Source organism: Nothoprocta perdicaria, unplaced genomic scaffold (genome assembly GCF_003342845.1).
Source record: "Nothoprocta perdicaria isolate Ctin4 unplaced genomic scaffold, notPer1 scaffold_122, whole genome shotgun sequence".
In the NCBI taxonomy this organism is placed as follows: domain Eukaryota; kingdom Metazoa; phylum Chordata; class Aves; order Tinamiformes; family Tinamidae; genus Nothoprocta; species Nothoprocta perdicaria.
In genome coordinates, this window is record NW_020454339.1 from 1,628,219 (window position 1) to 1,645,174 (window position 16,956).

At 35.3% G+C, this 16,956-nt stretch overlaps 1 protein-coding gene across 1 annotated transcript in view; it reads right to left on the reverse strand.

The window, feature by feature from the left end:
• Nucleotides 1–3,305: 3,305 nt before the first annotated feature.
• MMP16 (matrix metallopeptidase 16) overlaps nucleotides 3,306–16,956 on the reverse strand; it is a 158,912-nt gene continuing 145,261 nt past the window's right edge. The window contains exons 8-10 of the mRNA XM_026054549.1: nucleotides 15,625–15,775; nucleotides 10,979–11,094; nucleotides 3,306–7,650 (exon numbers count right to left, since the gene is read on the reverse strand). Coding sequence (XP_025910334.1) covers nucleotides 7,316–7,650; nucleotides 10,979–11,094; nucleotides 15,625–15,775 — 602 coding nt within the window. The 3' untranslated portion in view covers nucleotides 3,306–7,315. The remainder of the gene's footprint in view (nucleotides 7,651–10,978; nucleotides 11,095–15,624; nucleotides 15,776–16,956) is intronic.

A 16,956-nucleotide genomic window follows, 5' to 3' on the forward strand; every position in this document is an offset into this window, starting at 1 on the left:
AATGACTGTCCTGAAAGATTTTTTAAGGGTTATCATCTAATTGGATTTGCATGACCAGAGTTCATAACACTTGATTATATGTGGTAAAAGATAACTATGTAAATACAAGCCATAACTATGCCACAGATTTGCTGTGTTTGTCATGTTCATTTGAAACAATACTGTAGGTTGATGATGATGCATATCATCACAGGGACCATTTTCTAATGCATCCCACTCTGCTTATATTCAATAAAACACATCTGCTTGCATCTGATGTCAACTTGATGCCCCTATAACATATAAAGAGTATGTGAGCACTCTCTTTTTGTGGCAACAACCAAGCAAAAGGTATACAGTATATGTATCTATTTAGATTCACTGTATACCTAAATATGGGATTCGGCTGTCATGACTGGAATATATCAGTTCTATAACAATGATTGATGAGCCATAATATCATGTAATTGTGAACACTGACAAATAGTGTTAATAAACCATTGTTTTATATTACAAATAAACCTACATTGTTTTTTCYTGAGGTCCTGAAATGAAAGCAAGGAAATCAGAAATTGTTCACACTTCATAAATGAGTTCACAGTGACTGCATTTTGACTCTAAGCATTGTCAGCTTCTGATGGGCTGAAGACTTTGTTTGAAGCCATGTAAGCTATGAAATATGTGTATAAATTGGAAAATATTCTATGCCAACATAACAGTATGGAAATGTTGAGCAGAAATATTTTCTGATTTAACACACTACCCTTTGCAAGTGGTGAACCCATCTGGCTATATGTTAATTGGCAGAATTACACTGTGCTGTTACTGGCAGGTAAGTGATAAAACACAGAAAAGCCTTCCCACTTTGTTGTCCTACTGTTAAGGGCTATGCRGGTGCTGTGCTTTGGGTTATTACCAGACTCCAGTCTCCTGTTGCTAATCCCCCTTTCCAGAGACAGATTCCAGAATGATGGATGAGCAAATCGATGACTCGCGACACAGGCATGAGACAGAGCAAAAGTGATTAATTCCTGTGTTAGTATCAGGTGGAAATACGGAGTGATTATTTAGTATATATTTTACTGCAACAGCAATAACAATAACACTTAACCTTAAAAAAATATGAATTAACATGGGCTGATCAAGGAGATTGAGTGCAGCTAAGAAAAGGATGTGATGCAATTCTGTAAGAGAGAGATGACCACTAACTAAACAGAAAACTTTGGTTTATATGATAGTTAATTTGATCATCACCTGCAGACACTGTCATTCTATAGAAGCAGAAGAAACCACACCATATGTCTGGAAAGCTTTGTGACATCATAAATGCCCAGTATATGGTAATAATATATGACATTTGTTATTTTGTTAATGCAGTTTTGCTGTGACCTCAACTAGTATTATGCTGCATAAAAAGGTAAGTGCAGAAAATCTTTACCAGTTAACATCAGTACTTCCTAATTTGTTTCATCTGCCTATAACATTTGTTTGACCAACACTGTAGGTGAAGTACATCAGTAATTAAAGGTAGGACCATAGGACCAATATATTTTATCTTCTATATCTTAAAGTCATGATAGACAGCTGCACTACAAATGCAATTAAGATTACTATAATTTTTAGATGATACGCTGAAGTGTATGTATAATTGGGAAACAAGTCTTGTTTATCATGTGTATATCTAATTTACACAATTTGGATATATTTTATTTATAGGAACATATGCTTGCTGTGGTCACATACTGATGAACCTCCAAAATGTGAACTAATAAGATAACACTGAGCTTTTCTGGTTATCTACACACATCAAATAACCTTACATCATGCAGAATCTATGCTGTCTAACATTAGAAACTAGTCTCAGGYCAGGTGTCCAATGGAACAGGTCTAAAAAAACTAATGGCCTACTTTTGGTGCYTTCCAGACTCTTTTTCTGCATTTATGACACTGATGCCTGTGTATTTCTCTACCAGCTAAGTCTTCTTGTGAGTCAGCTGGTACGTCACAAGAATGAATTTAAAAGATGGGACATACACATTATACTTTATCATGTGACTACGAGTAGACAATTTGTTGATTTTCATGCATAAATCAGAGAGATTATTTTACAGGAATATGACACATGGTTCTTTTGTATCTGGTTTTGTAACTGACATATGTTAAAACGATCTTATGATTACCACTCTGTTTGTCTGCAATCTGTGCGCTGTGCACTAAGAAAGTATGCTTAACTTCAGAGCATGGGTGTATCAATCGCGGTAATATCGCTGGATTCAATAACTGTTTGCTGCTCAGCTCATCCACAATGCTACTTCATTTACAGCATATCCAAAACCTTAGTGGCCAGTGATGTTTGTTCCTTTCACTGATAATAGTAAAGTTTTCCTTTGTGGCTCATAGCGCTGCAGCCATCTGCTTACTCTTCTGGAAATAAAGCTGTCCAAGCCCAGCCATGGCCACAGCAAGAGGTGGCCTGAAGATWCTGTTCCATGAAGGCTCCTTCACATCTCCTGCTGCCACTGTGTGTGGCTTCAGCCATCTCCAGAACAGGGGACAACATCTGGCCTACTTTCAACATAGGCCACAGTGAGCTGGGGCCAGGACTCTACAATTCCCTTTTTTCTTCTTAGCCTGGTCATCTTATTCTATCTCCAACTGAGGCTGCCAGTGATTCAGTAGCTTGGGTTTCTACTTTCTTAAAAGCACACTTTCTGCAGCACCCAGTGTTCAGTTTGCTATATGCCTTTTCTGCAGTTTGCCCCACTGATGGTTCAGATGTGAAGAACCAGGAAAGCAATGAAATGATTCCCTTGCTACTCTCTATCCTAAACCTTCTTTTTTTCCCCCTCCCAAACCAAAAAGCTAGAATTTGATTCTACATAATTTGGTACCAGAGGCTACATTTAACTGACATTAAAGTTGTGAAGTAAGCTAAAATTCAAAATTAGCTTTATCCTCTGTTCTTAACCCCTGCGTTCTTGGCACAGGAGTCTCGGCTGAATGCCTGGGGAGGTGAAACACAATGTCAAGAGACAGTGCAAGTCTGACCCTTATGCTTGAATCTTTTAGCTTACGTTAGTTTATTTCACAAAATTAGCCTTAAAATGTCCTTTTCTCTAATTGTCCCTTCCCTTCACTCCTCTTTAAACAAAGAACAGAAGTTCATGGGAAGATATAAAATATGTATTACATTTATTTATGAGACTTAAAAGGGTTCCTTTGGAGCCCTTTTGAGTCTCTCCATCCCAGCCTATTCAGTAAATACACAGTTACATAGTTTCTTTAAATGTATTTTTTGATAAAAGTTAATTTCTGTCTACAGTCAATAACTTTCTCATAGGTTTACACATTAAAAGGCCAGAGAAAACCATTAAAACCATCTGCTCTAGCTTGCTGCATGATACAGACTGTTGTACTCTGCAGACACGCTACCCTGTGTAGTCAGCTTGATAGACTGCAAGTGGTTAAAACAATCCATATTCATTTTTGCATTGTGACAACTCTGACAACAGTAATATGGAAATGTTTATTAAAAAACTTTATGAAAAAGGTTAGGGCACATGAGCAGGAACCCAAATTTCAGAACTCAAACAAAATATTTGCACTTTGTTTTTTTTTTTCTTCTTGATGCTAATAATTATAGGCCCTGGTACAGAACAATTGTTTTTAAATAACAGTTTTCTTAAAATTATCTTTTACTTGTTTAAGTTCAAAAGTAAACTCAGCAACATCACTAATTTATACTGAACTACTACTATCATTTGAAGCCAGTCATGTACTTGGAAATCAGACTGAACACAATTGGTTCTAYGTCTTTTACCTAAAGCAAATTTTAATGTCTGTGTCACAACCTACTGAAAATAGGAGAATATAACAGAAATGCTGACACAACCTTGCCTTGCATGACATAAACATGCCAATATTGTTTTATTCTCCCTCTCTCTGTATTTAATATATATGCACTTTTAGGTAAAATAAAATAATCAACATATTTTGTATTCATGTATCTAAGATGTACCATATACCAAACACTAGACTTATCACACTTACCTTCCTGCATAATTAAAGTTCTCCAAATACAAACATATTTTTTTAACCTTACCAAAGAACAACAGTCAACATGCTCAGCACTTCATTACTCTCAGGGAGACAGTTGCACAAAAAGCTAAAGCTGTCACGAAACAGATTTTGAAATTGAAGTGAAACTTCCAAGTGAATAAGAAAACAGGTAAGATGCTGTTCTGCCTTAAAGATTATATAAAATTAGTTCTCCTATTGTRGAGGAAAACCAAATGCAGATAAGTAGTAGTGTTGGTACTTTCCACCAACTACCCAAGGGACAAAATCAGAACAGTAATACGAATCATTTTGTTCTGTCTGTGGTAGAAAGTAAGTTATAGCAGTTTGATGACAATTAAAAAAAAAAAAAAAAACACTCCACGAATTAAAATATGCACACATGTGTATGTGTGTTTGTGCGAATGTATAAATATACAAACACACATCCATACACACACATATATACATATATTAAAAATATATGACAAACAGGCACAGAATTCTCAGTTCACCAAATGAGCTGTTCTGTGGTAAATATCCTATGCTAGTTAATTACGAATCTCTATTTTAGCAAGAACTGAGTTGGATTTACTAAATAATGCCTTGGGCTGATACTGGTGCACTTCTAATCTACAGTATGCAGTACCTCTACAAAACATTTCCAAAATGCCATCTGCGTTGCATATTTGCTGTAAAACTATATCTTCTAGTCTTCATTTTTGTTAGCCGTACATACTTATATCTGTTTATGCTCTAAGAATCAAGTTTGCAATGCTTTACAGCATGCCACATATGTTCATAAAGTAAGTCCTCAAATCAATATAAAATCATGTAACTGAACAAAAAGGCATACTATTTTTCATGCTATGCTCAATATAAATATAAATTCAAGGCAGTCAAGCTATCATTTCATTACCAAAATAATAATAACCATAATATATATGTATATATACCTACACTCTCTAAAAAATGATCCAGCTATGTGGATTAAGAAATCAGTAAGAAATTGGTTTGTATGTAGTATAAAAATCTTGTTTTATGTAAAAGCCAATACTGGCCATTTCAAGTATCTTAATACTTTCTTATAATCTTTTCATTAATAACTATTTGTAGAAATGATAACTTTATACTGAAAATTTTATTCAAGTTAAATAAAAATTCACTTCTACTGCAGTTCATTTTTAGAGTGTGCATGTATACATAGCAAAATACCCTTCTAAGGTCTATCATAAATATTTTAGTTTCTGCCACCTCTTTTCTAAGAAAACAATTCAACATTCTTTCTTTAGTCTTTTTTTTTTTTTGATAATATATATCAGGCCTTTCAAGAAATAAAACCCATCTTAGTTGATTAGCAACACCAGATTCCCTTCAGTTTGTGCCAGTTTGCAAGTTAAAGGTCAAAGAGCAAAGACATAGGACAGTACACTTTAAGGAAATTCAGACAGTGAAGCTGTTCACAGACAACAATGTTTAACTCGGTAATGACAGTCAACAGGTCAATAATCAAGTTCAAGGCAAGCTGTTCATGGTTTCAAAAGCTACTCCCCTCAAATCCTGGCTTTCATACAAAACCAGGTGTGTGACTCGTGGGGTGCATTCATTCTGACCATCTTTAGTAAGTTCACAGCCCAGTGACTGTAAAGCCTATCACTGCAAGAAGCAGCTCCTAAAATCAATAAAGAGGTCTGTCAGTTGCTGACTTTTCTCTAGGAAAAAAATATTGATACAAACCTGCTCTGCAGGTCACATGAACATGACAATACTGCTGTTAGCACAAAGTACGCACAATGACAAAATGCTTTGGTGGTCCCTTGGTTCTGTCAGTGATACAATGTCGGGCTAAATGCCAGAGATCTGCCTRACCCTTTGAGAACTATGGTGAACATGCAATGGCATAAAACACTGGAGAATATTCATGCAATATCAGAGTCATCACTTTTGTTTTCCCTTGAAACTGTAACTCTACCTCTGTAGAAGCGAATTATCATGCAACATAGTTTAAAAGAGAAATTCAATATGCCTAAGATAAAAGGCTAGGCTATAAAACTGTAGCCAGTTCTGAAAAAATTCCTGGTAAGTGGCAGCAGTTATTAAAATCAGTTTGGTTCATTTAACCAGAAGGTAGGTGGTAAACATATTTTGCTTTCTATTTGTATGCTACGATTGCTTTTTAATGCACGTCATAAAAATACTCACTTGCGATCACAGGAAATCTGCTTTAAAAATCTGACTTTATTTTAAAATCTGTATTTCCCAAATGCAATCCTGTAATTTAATGCCAACACAGATTAGCATCCACTGGACTCTGAAAACTGATGCAATAGTTCTCAAAGGGTTACACTGATAAAACACCAGTGTYGAGTTTCTCTGTAGCATGACCGTGGCTTTAGCTCATTGAAATCCACTTCAGAGACACAMTGCTTTTTACCATGCTTTGGAATGAGTGCTCCTGACAGACCTGGGGAAGGCCTGGGGCAGTTGGCTTGGTATAATTTGGGAAAGATTATGCAGGAAAACCAACCAGAAACCAAACAAACCAATAAAAAGGTTCCACTTGAATACAGTAATGAATATAAATGAGTTTAAAACATTGAGGACGTAGCCCAGAGCAGCTGTATAAAACACAAAATGAATGTATCATTAAGGCTGTTACTATATTGCAGATATTTTGGCCCCTTGTTTGTTGGAAAATGGCTGTCCGAACAGTCTGAAGTCCTGCGTGTCATCCGGCTCTCCCACCTGACAAAATTGGAAGCAGGAGTATAGGACTTTTATCCATAGCAGACAGAAAGCAATCCTCTTTGGAGACAAAGCTGTTTTGGGTCTTCTCTCTTTCCTGAAAGTTCCACTGTGGGTTGTTGTGTTTTTCTAAAAAAATTTACTTTCAGCAAAAAATTTTCTTTTCAAAGGGGAACAGGCCTTAGGGACAAATGTAGAAACACTGGAGAATTTTTGTTTGTTTGTTTTCCTCCTCATTAGTTAATCCTGATAGTTTACTGGGTATCGAGCGTGCAGAGGAAAGGCCTAGAATCAAATGACAAAGAAAGACAAAGGACTGAAGAAACAGCAGATACCGTGGTGTATCATGGAAGCTTCCCAGCCGAGCGAGTCGCCCCGCACGCGCAGGAGAGGCAACCCCGGGTTTTAGAGATCAGCTTTGTTTCAGACTGACAGATGCCCGCTCCTAGCTAGGAAACTGCATAACAGCTCTCGTGTTGAACCTCAAGTTACCACAAACTCCTGGGAGGGAAAGAAGAAAAACCAAAGCCCTACATCACACCCACTCTTGCATAGAGCGTTTGCAGTACAGTATGTGGCGGGGTGTTCCTTTCCTTTTGAACTGGAACACAGTGTAAACCAAGACGAGGAGGCACAAGGCCAGGATGCAGGGGATGACGATGGCTATGGCTTTCACAGTGCTGGCTGTGTTGTCCAGTTTGATGACAATGTCAACGTCATCTTGAGGGCTGTGTCGGTCTTTGTCTCGGTCTGTTGGTCCATCACAACCCATAAAATCCTTGAGGATGGATCTGGGGTAGCCAGGTTCCACCCTGAGCATCTGGTTATTGAATTTCCAGTATTCTTTTCCTTTGTAGAAATATGTGAAGCCTGAGGAAGAAAAGTGCAATTATTTTGAAACAATAATTATTTTGCAAAGCAAATTGTTTTATGACAATGTGAGTTAAAAATATTCATGGGCTTTTCAAATCTTCTGGGCACATTCACTTCTTTCCTATTTCMAGAAAATCTTAAAGCCTAAATTTCTTATTTGAATAAGCTAGGATTTTATTTTCCTGACTTCTTACAAAAATAAAGAAACTCCAGAGGATATGAACTCTGAGGATACTTTCATTTTATTTTATTTTTTTCCAAAATAAAATAGCTAAAAGACTCAGCAAGACCTTTAGAGCTCAAGAATTCTTAAGGGCAGATTTTGGGATTCTGAGAAGCATCCCAATCCCTTTGAATATAAGAAGCAAACTGCAAAACTATCCCAGCCAGAAATGAGACCTAACCCTTTTCAGTGTCACTCAATCTATTGCTCTGCTTTGGAAGAAAGAAATTAGATGGAAATTCTCCTTTGCCAGGAGAAAACAGGTCTACCCAGGTTCAAATTTTCTGCAGGAAACTGGTACTTGATCATTAAAGTGCAGTTCAATGTAATTACCAAACATGCCTAAAAGCAGAAAAACTGCCTGCTTGCCAAAAACATTTTTTAATTTGTTATACCAGGTGAAAAATGGCATTGATCTGGCAAGATATAAACCTTCACGATGGACGTAGTTATTCATACTGTTTATAAGGTGAATGCAAACAGAAGAATTTTGCCTTATCTTTGCTTTATAGGCCTCCACTTTTTTTCCTGTAGTGCTAAAGTCTTTATTAATATTAATACCAATTAATATTAAAACCAATTAGGCACTAGTTGTGATTTTAACAATGCTTCCTGAAAAGATTTGTAACTGGCTATTTGGAGGCAATATTAAAAATCACTACTCAAACAGCTGCTAGCGTCTTTCAGTTCTACAAAAAAAAAGGACTTATTAATACATTTCTTTTCCAGCTCAAACTATGTACAAAATTCTTTAGTACTCTTTAACACTAGAGTGTAGTGCTGTATGTTTCAGAATATTTAGAATATTTGAACAGACTTCTACATTAGCTATTTATGTTATTCTAATTGCCTAACAACTAAATAGATGCTATTTTCATTTTTTTTTTTTAATCTCTTGCAGTTTTATTGTCAAAAAATGTGTCAGTTTATCTAGAAAAAGGTGTAATATTGGTTGGGGAAAAAAAAAGGTAAGAAAAGGAACATACAGTAGTTAGGATGTTTGGTTACAAAATGCCTTCTAGAACAAAATAAATATAGGGCTATAATTCTTTATATAAAATACAGTTTTAAAATATTAGCATAGAGAATTCCTTCCTTAAAGCAATCTACTGTTTAAATGAAAAATATTTTCAAGTTCAAAACCTCATCATCTATGAGCAGGTGTAATGCAGGTGTTAATTTACATGGATTACAAAATAAAAAGGTAAGGGAACAAAGAAAAAAAAAAAACCTTTAAATTCTTTAAGATGATTTAGTTTAACTGGACGTGCTTTTAAATGCCCTCCTACAAGGCTATGCAGTGAAAACTCCATGTCGGCTTTGTTTCTACTCAAAGGAAAAAAAATGGCTTGAGGAAAATATAATCAAATTCTTTCCAAGCAAGCTGTGGTASTCTGTTATCTACTTCTGTTTCTTTCTCTTTCCATACAAACAGCAGTGAAGATGGGAACTATTTCTTAAGAAAGGTCCGTCTTCATTATTTCAAGAAACATGTCTTAGTGTTCTTCTGGAGAACGTTAGCATCATTCTTGGTCCTCCTTTCTGCTCTCCAAGAGGCCTTGCAGTGCCCTCCCTTCCTTCCACATTCTCCCTGATCTGACATCCAGGTTTACCACCCTCCACATTTGAATATTCCTAGAAACACTATTAAAGCTAGTGGGGGAAAAAAAGTGGAAATAGATTCAATACAACTGAGTCTTTTCTGCTTTAGGAAGAAGTGTTCTCTTCCTGCAGATCTCCTGCCCACTGGTCCAAGTAAGATCATTTTCATGGTTAATAAGAGATATACATACTTATCGCGGTATAGACACCTTACTCTGGGCAATCCAGTTAAGACATGAAAAAAATGTGTATATATATACATATATGTATGTTAAATCTCGTTTGAATGTAAGTCTTCACAAATATGCCTAACAAGCAATGAAAGAAAAATAGCAGAGGTTATATGCATTATGTATATACGTGTATACATAATTTTTGCCTCATTTCCACATATATATGCATATTTATAAACAACAGTCAACTATTGAGTGTGATATATGCAGAATGTCATTTTGCCTGACCTATTTTCCTGTTAACAACAAAACAAATCAAAAAGAGCATAAAAACTGACCATACTCAAGCCAAAATGCCAGAATCCAGAGAGAGCTTCTGTTTTGGGATGAAAAAGGTACAAAGCAAGSAATTAATTAAACATTTTTTTTCTGAAAAAAAATCAAATCTATGCTAAATTAGTTAATCAAGCTGGAGAACAGAAGAGAAGACTATTCAAGGTCTATGTAATGAAAGAAGGCTTTTTCATCTACCTATCTAAATGAAGTTAAAATAATATGGCGATATGTATGTGTGCTGTCTTTGAAGTGAGTGCAACAAGCCCCAAACCTACTAATAAATTACTCATATATGCTGTGTAAAATTCTTCCAATGGCAGTGGTGGCAAATTCATATGTTTGTCCAAAGCAAGGGGAGCTAAGCTCCATGCAACTGTTATCTCTGCTAGTAGCCTGGCTGGCCAGATCCTAAGCTGCTGTATGTGATGGTAATGGTAATGGTATGTGATGGTTCAGGTAATACAACTGCATGCTAAGATCCTGGTGATCTGTATCCCTGCATCACAGATTTATGACATCTTCAGTTTACAYGGATTCTCAATATTCATAGATTCTCCCATATTTCTGCTTAGGTAATCAAAAGTCTTGATTCTCTGTTCTAGGAGTTCAGAAGGAAGGTCATAGCTTCAAAGCTSTACAAACAGCCAACACCTGGGCAATTGAAATAGAGGTAAACTCTGGGTAGGGAGCTTGTTTTAAGAATTACTGTAATCAGAGTACAAAAATAGTGAGGAAAATTAAGAAAAAAAAAAAAAGAAAAAGAATTGAAATTAAGATCATTATACTAAATTTCAAAGCTTGTATTTTTTTTTTGTGTTAAATGATACAACCAAACAAAAAAATCCATCTTCAMAACTGTGAACCCTACAGCAGGAAATATTTCCTCTCTCCATAAAACAAGAATTCATGCCCTGCTTAACCTCATCCCTGTAATACTCTGTCTTATATAAAGGGTGTTTGTAAATCACTAAAAGTGGATGTGTTTGCATACCATTTTCTTTGTGGACAAAGGCTCCTTGAGGAGATTCTGGGATACCTTTCCAGATGGTGATTGGTTTGGGATAACCAGGGTCCATGGATCTCATTTCTTCACTGTACCTCCAGTACCTGATATTTTTTAAGATAAAAAATAGGGAAGAGCATTTTTAAGAAAGTAGATGAGTAAACTACWTTTTTTTTTTAATCTTCTAAGATTTGCTACATGCAGTGGCCATAAATAGTGGAGATAGTATCAGATAAATTAAATCTGTATGCKGCCTGAATGACTGTTTCATGTAAGAACAAAGAAGATCAAACATTCTTCCACTTTGACAACTAAATCAGCATGCATCTCAGTAATAATCAGAGCTATTCTGATTCCTAGGGCTTCTGCACAGCAACACAGAGACACAATATATGCAGAAAACGCATACTAATTTTTCGGCTAATATTTTAATCTCAAAAAATGACCACAGATTCAAGTCAAAATACTTATAGAAATTTACCTTTATTACTTATGTGTATGCATTATAGTAGTCTTTCATTTCACTACAATTAAATAGGTTTGATGTAATAAAAAATTATTCTGTGCTTCTAAGCCAGTCAGCCCTTCTCCAGTCTGAAAAGTCTCAACATGCAAATTCTAGGCAACCTGAACTTGTGACAATTTTCAACAAATAATGTTTTTATATACACTTACAGAAAATATTAGTAATTTCTTTACATGCTTATTCAGATGGCTGAACTGTTGTGCATCTTTTTATAAGCAGTGTGGTCCTAAATATTATCATATTATATCTCTGTATACTGATATATATTTGGGAGGATCATTTCATATTTTGATTGGCTCTAATAATTTAGTGGATTTTTTTAATTACTTATTTTACATTTACTTTGATTAAAATAAATAAGCATGAATGCTTGCTGCATTTTTGAATGTCTTCTCTCTAATATTGAATAGCTGCTCATTATTATGATCCTCCTGTGAACTGTTGGTAAAACAGCTTTTGAGCTGTGGTTGTTAAGGAAATACAGTGATGTTCTATATATACCCCCTTAGTACAGTGTTTGTAAATATTTGAGAGTGYTGTACTTTGGAGAAGCTTAATAAAATCTAATGAAGAGAGAAAAACTTCCTATATATTTTTTGAGAGCCCATATATAGCGTTATTCCATTTTGTAGAGTTATTAAAGAAAACTGTTAGGACAGACTCTATTRAGAAGTGCAAACTTTTCCCAGAGATTTGTCTTTAGAACTCATTTCTACATATGTGAAAAATCATCTAAAGAAACATTCACTCTCCATTTCAATACACAAAGAGATTCAGAATTTATCACATTAATTGAGACTGTGGTCACTGCTAAAACCTTGACTCCATTTTTGATATGAATTTATATGACTCCAGCTTTTAGATATTCGCGTTATGATCATTCCTGATATACTAAAGAGTCCCTAAGTGCATGGTAATTTGTCCCTATGAAGGTACGTAGACACTCTAATCAAGTCACCTCTTGATCTCCTCTTTGAAACACAAATGGACTGAACTACTCCACATTGCTTCCTGTGAGGTGTTTCCCTGACTTCCAACTGCCAGGGAAAGCAAAAGTGTCAGATTTGAAGTGGGTTAAGAGTTGCTAGTAAGTGACATAAAAATACTTGCTTTTATTTTTTCTTTCATATGAATAAATTAGTTTTATAGCCTCATTTCTTAATCTAGTAACACATGAACCAGCCATCCAAGCCATATTCCTCATTCTGAAATTGAACATCTTTCAGAGCTCACAAGGAGAAAAACCAACATAYAGAAATAGTAAATAAACCTCTGAAATCAGTATTATCACAAATAGCCCTTTTGACTTGGCATTTTTTCAGTCTTAGTTTTTTCTTGCCACATTTGCCTGCTCTCTCTGATTCTCTATTTTTACTATTTTCTGAGCTTAATATTCTATTTCCTGTTTTCTAACCACAACTGCATTTCTTTTTTCTCAGCTCCTCTCCAGCCCCTTTTACCAGCACTTCCTCTTTTTCTTTCATACTTAGTCTCTTCATTTTCTCTTTCACTCTTCCAAATTTTCCCCATTAATTGAGATCCTTCTATTACTACCTATGTAAGGACTTTTGGGATGTTCTCTCTTTACAATCTGTACTGGGATAACCAGGATTAGAAGGTAGGGAGAAGCTTGGACCAGTTCTCCTCAGCATGCCATGTGTTCTCAAGCAGACTTCCCAATGATGATATGAATACTTTGAGCTTCACTCACCATATGACGTGCCAGAAACTGATAAGATAATGGATAAGACAAATGCAAATGTACTTTGTGGCTTTGGAGAAAGATAATTTGGAAAATATTTGCTAAAAAGGTTTCCTTTCCTGTATCTAATCCTGTTTACTTAGCAATACTCTGAACCATTTGGTGACTAAGCTTTTTGAAAAAAAAAAAAGGAAAAGATGCTCATTTAAGCTCTAAAGAGGAATAAAAAATGCTGCTTATGCCAGACAAGGGACAGACAGGGGCATAAACAAGGTCATGTGTCAAGAAGTGCAGCAARCCTGTCATCATTTTGTCCTGAACTACTGAATTTTGGTAAGAGAAAAATGATAGAGTGCAAAATGTGTTTTCTGTGGTCTCTGTCTCCTCTTTTGCTTTTGAGCAGTTATTGGGAAGATCTATCTCTAATGGAACATTTCAAATGTTTATAATAAGGTAAATGGGTTGCTTTAGACATATGAATATTAGAATAACTTTCTTTTTTACTTTAAAATCTTTTTACTGTGATTATTCATTTTATAGCTGATATTTGAAACCTTGTATTGTTTTGCTCTGCTTCTTATTTATACTATTGTTCTAAGACACTTAACCATGTCTAGATTCTGCCTGGGCGCTCTTTTCCTAGAGTCAATACAAAATAAGCATATAGTTCATTGAGTTACATATTACGTATTATAACGTGTTATGTAATATGTATGTATTATGCCTTCTCAGGAAAAAAATGCACCCCTATAGGAGACTTGCACAAACAACTAAAACAGGCAGCAAAATTCAACTCTAACTCTACATTAACTGCAAACTGTGATGTAAACAATATTCATGAGAAACTTAGTGCTATTATTCCCACTGGTGGTCAATATCCTGTAATAGCTCAATTATCTCTGCAAGGTTCATATTCTTCGATCTTCTTACATACTGTACTGCATTTATGTCTTCCTGTGTTTCATCATGCTTCTTAGCACTAAGTAGCAGCTTGTCTATCAGTAGATGTTTTCTCTGATAGTTCTTCTTGTTTTCTGTTATTGCCATATTATTTTAGGACCCTCTTGGTTATAAGTAATTGTGCATGGAAACATACAAGGACACTGCTSAATGAAGCCTAAGGAAGGCACAGTTCACATAATATTGATCCTGAAAATACTTCCCCAGAAATACAAGGTTGAATAATTATTATTGGAGAATGAACTTTTGAAAAAAAATCTTCTCACACTGGAAACAAATTGTGCAACTGAGAACAACAGAGACTGATWGTTTGAAATGATGCCTAGCTTTCAAACACCACAAATTTGTTACTTAGTTATCTACCTTTCTCACCAAGAGTGTCAGAGACATTTTTAAAAATAACAATAATAAAATTAAAACTGGTAATGGCAATCTGTAATGCATTCTTACAGTACTGATATAAAATAATCAGCAGGAGTGTGCTTAGAATATTAAGTTCATTATTAAGAGATCCAAGAATACTGTCTCAGAATACTAAGTAAAAACAGTAGTAACCAATAAAAACAGTAACAGTAGTAAACTTCTCAGTACTACTAGAAAGATTACAATAATAAAGAATAATATGTCTCTGAGCACTCAAAGTTTGCACAATGACTCATCAATCAACAAACATAATAATATCCTGCACAATCCATCCTTCAAAAAACTTGAATGGATTCACAAACCAGTGAGTTCTCTTGACATCTCTATAAAGGAGATGAAAATTTTCCTTCATTTTTTGCAGATAGGGAAATGAAAATTCAGAATACTAAGTGACTACTACAAGCTTTTTYTAGGGCTGGAACAGGACTCAGATTTTATCATTTTTCTTCTGTGTTTTATTAATCATAAAGTGCCTCCTTCTGAAGGGACCTGAAGGCTTTATTTAAAATAATTCTTAAGGATCAGATTGTAAACTGCTCAAATAGCCCTCTAGCTTCCTGTTTTATATATTATTTCCCTTTCCTTCCTCATTCTAAATAGTAGTAGAAAAAATAATTCCATTGATCTTAAAACTTTTGGCTCATGCTTAGCCTGCSTATGTCCTAGAGTTTAGAAATGAAGATAAAAAGGAAAAGACAAGACTATACATAAGACTGAAGATCAGCAATTTACTCCAATAAAATGGAAGTGTAAGATAAATTAATTTGAACTCTTAAGTTTAAAACTGTTGATTCTGTTCTGCTAGAAAGGGAAACCACATTTCGGTATATTCACACAAACACAATATAGGCGATAAGAAATATGAAACAGAAATACGGTCATCTATGCAGGAGGAAGTAACTATATTCACAGAAAACAGTGATCTATTTAAATGGATTGACTTCCTCTTCTCCAAAACAGATAAAAAGATTCACAYGCTTTTCTTGATATCTACCAAATTGCTTCCAGGATTCCTGTACCAACCTATCTCCTTTGAAGAAGTAGGTTTTCCCAACGTCCTCCCACCATATTGCTGAATCAATCCCATGGGAAGGAATTCCGCTTCCAAGGGTTATCAAATCATGAGGATACCCTGGCTGGAGAGTAGTGTCCTTGAAGACCCAGAACTTGTTACCTGTACAAAAGCATATATACACATACACGTCTGTTAATCTTCAGAACTCTCAGTATTTAAATTAATATACTCTAAAGAAATTAGAAGGACTCCCAAAGGGAGTTTGATTCTGTGTATCACATTACAATCAAAAAATGTTCTATTGCTACAGAGAATGCAAAGTAAATTGAAATATTTCTCACATATACCTTGCTTTTATAGCATGCCTTTCATTCAACAGGACCAGAGGATTTTCATACTACCCATATAGGGATCAAACTTACAGTGAAGAATGAAGTCATCTCAAAGGTGTCTACAGGTGGTAATGAAATCCATTTATAGCAATGCTACAAAGCTGACAACTTTCATAWAGGAACAGAAGTGAATTTTACATATATCAAGGTAAGATAAAAAAATAAAAAAGTGGAAAATCCTACCCTCATACAGACTACATACTTTTATTACTGTATTTTCTCATTCTTGTGAAGAAATTAATTTACTTACATAGGATRTACAAGTACATTCTAAAATTACTACAGAACTTAAAATATTTTATATATCACTTTTCTTTTTCCTTGAAGGTGGCCTAAAAACTGAAGTTTTAAGACCCACAAGTGACATTCTTATGCTAATCCTTAACAGAGAAGTTACCTTTAGTACAAGTGGAGATAAGATTTAAGCTTGCAGTTGGCAATCATTTAGAATGATCTATTTTTTTCAGCACATACTGATAATACAAGAAGTTGTGGGACTTTAGGTTCAAATGTCTACGTAAACCTTAGATTATCGAAACAGCTTTAAGTACCAATAGGATCTGAGCATATCTTGCACAGCAATGTTCAGTGATTGAATCCCTACTTTTGCAGTTCCATTCAGTCCAGCTGGACACATTGAATCTAACTGAATACATAAGGGTATGTCTGCCTACATGCAGAGCAATGGTTGCACCAGTGTTTCTGTAATACAGCCTTCCCTTTACCTTCCTTTCGTCAGGATGTTTCCTGCGCTCTCGTTCATGCTGGGACAATTTACCTCAAAAACATACAACTCCTGTTTCCCGTGTTCTGTTTGCTTCACCTTTCCAGCCAGCCTCTTCCTCACTGAATCCTTCCAGAGATAATCTCACCTGACTCCTCATCCCTTATTAAGCCTTTCATCTAACACTTTCCTCAGAGTCTTTTCAACATTTTGGGTATGTTGTC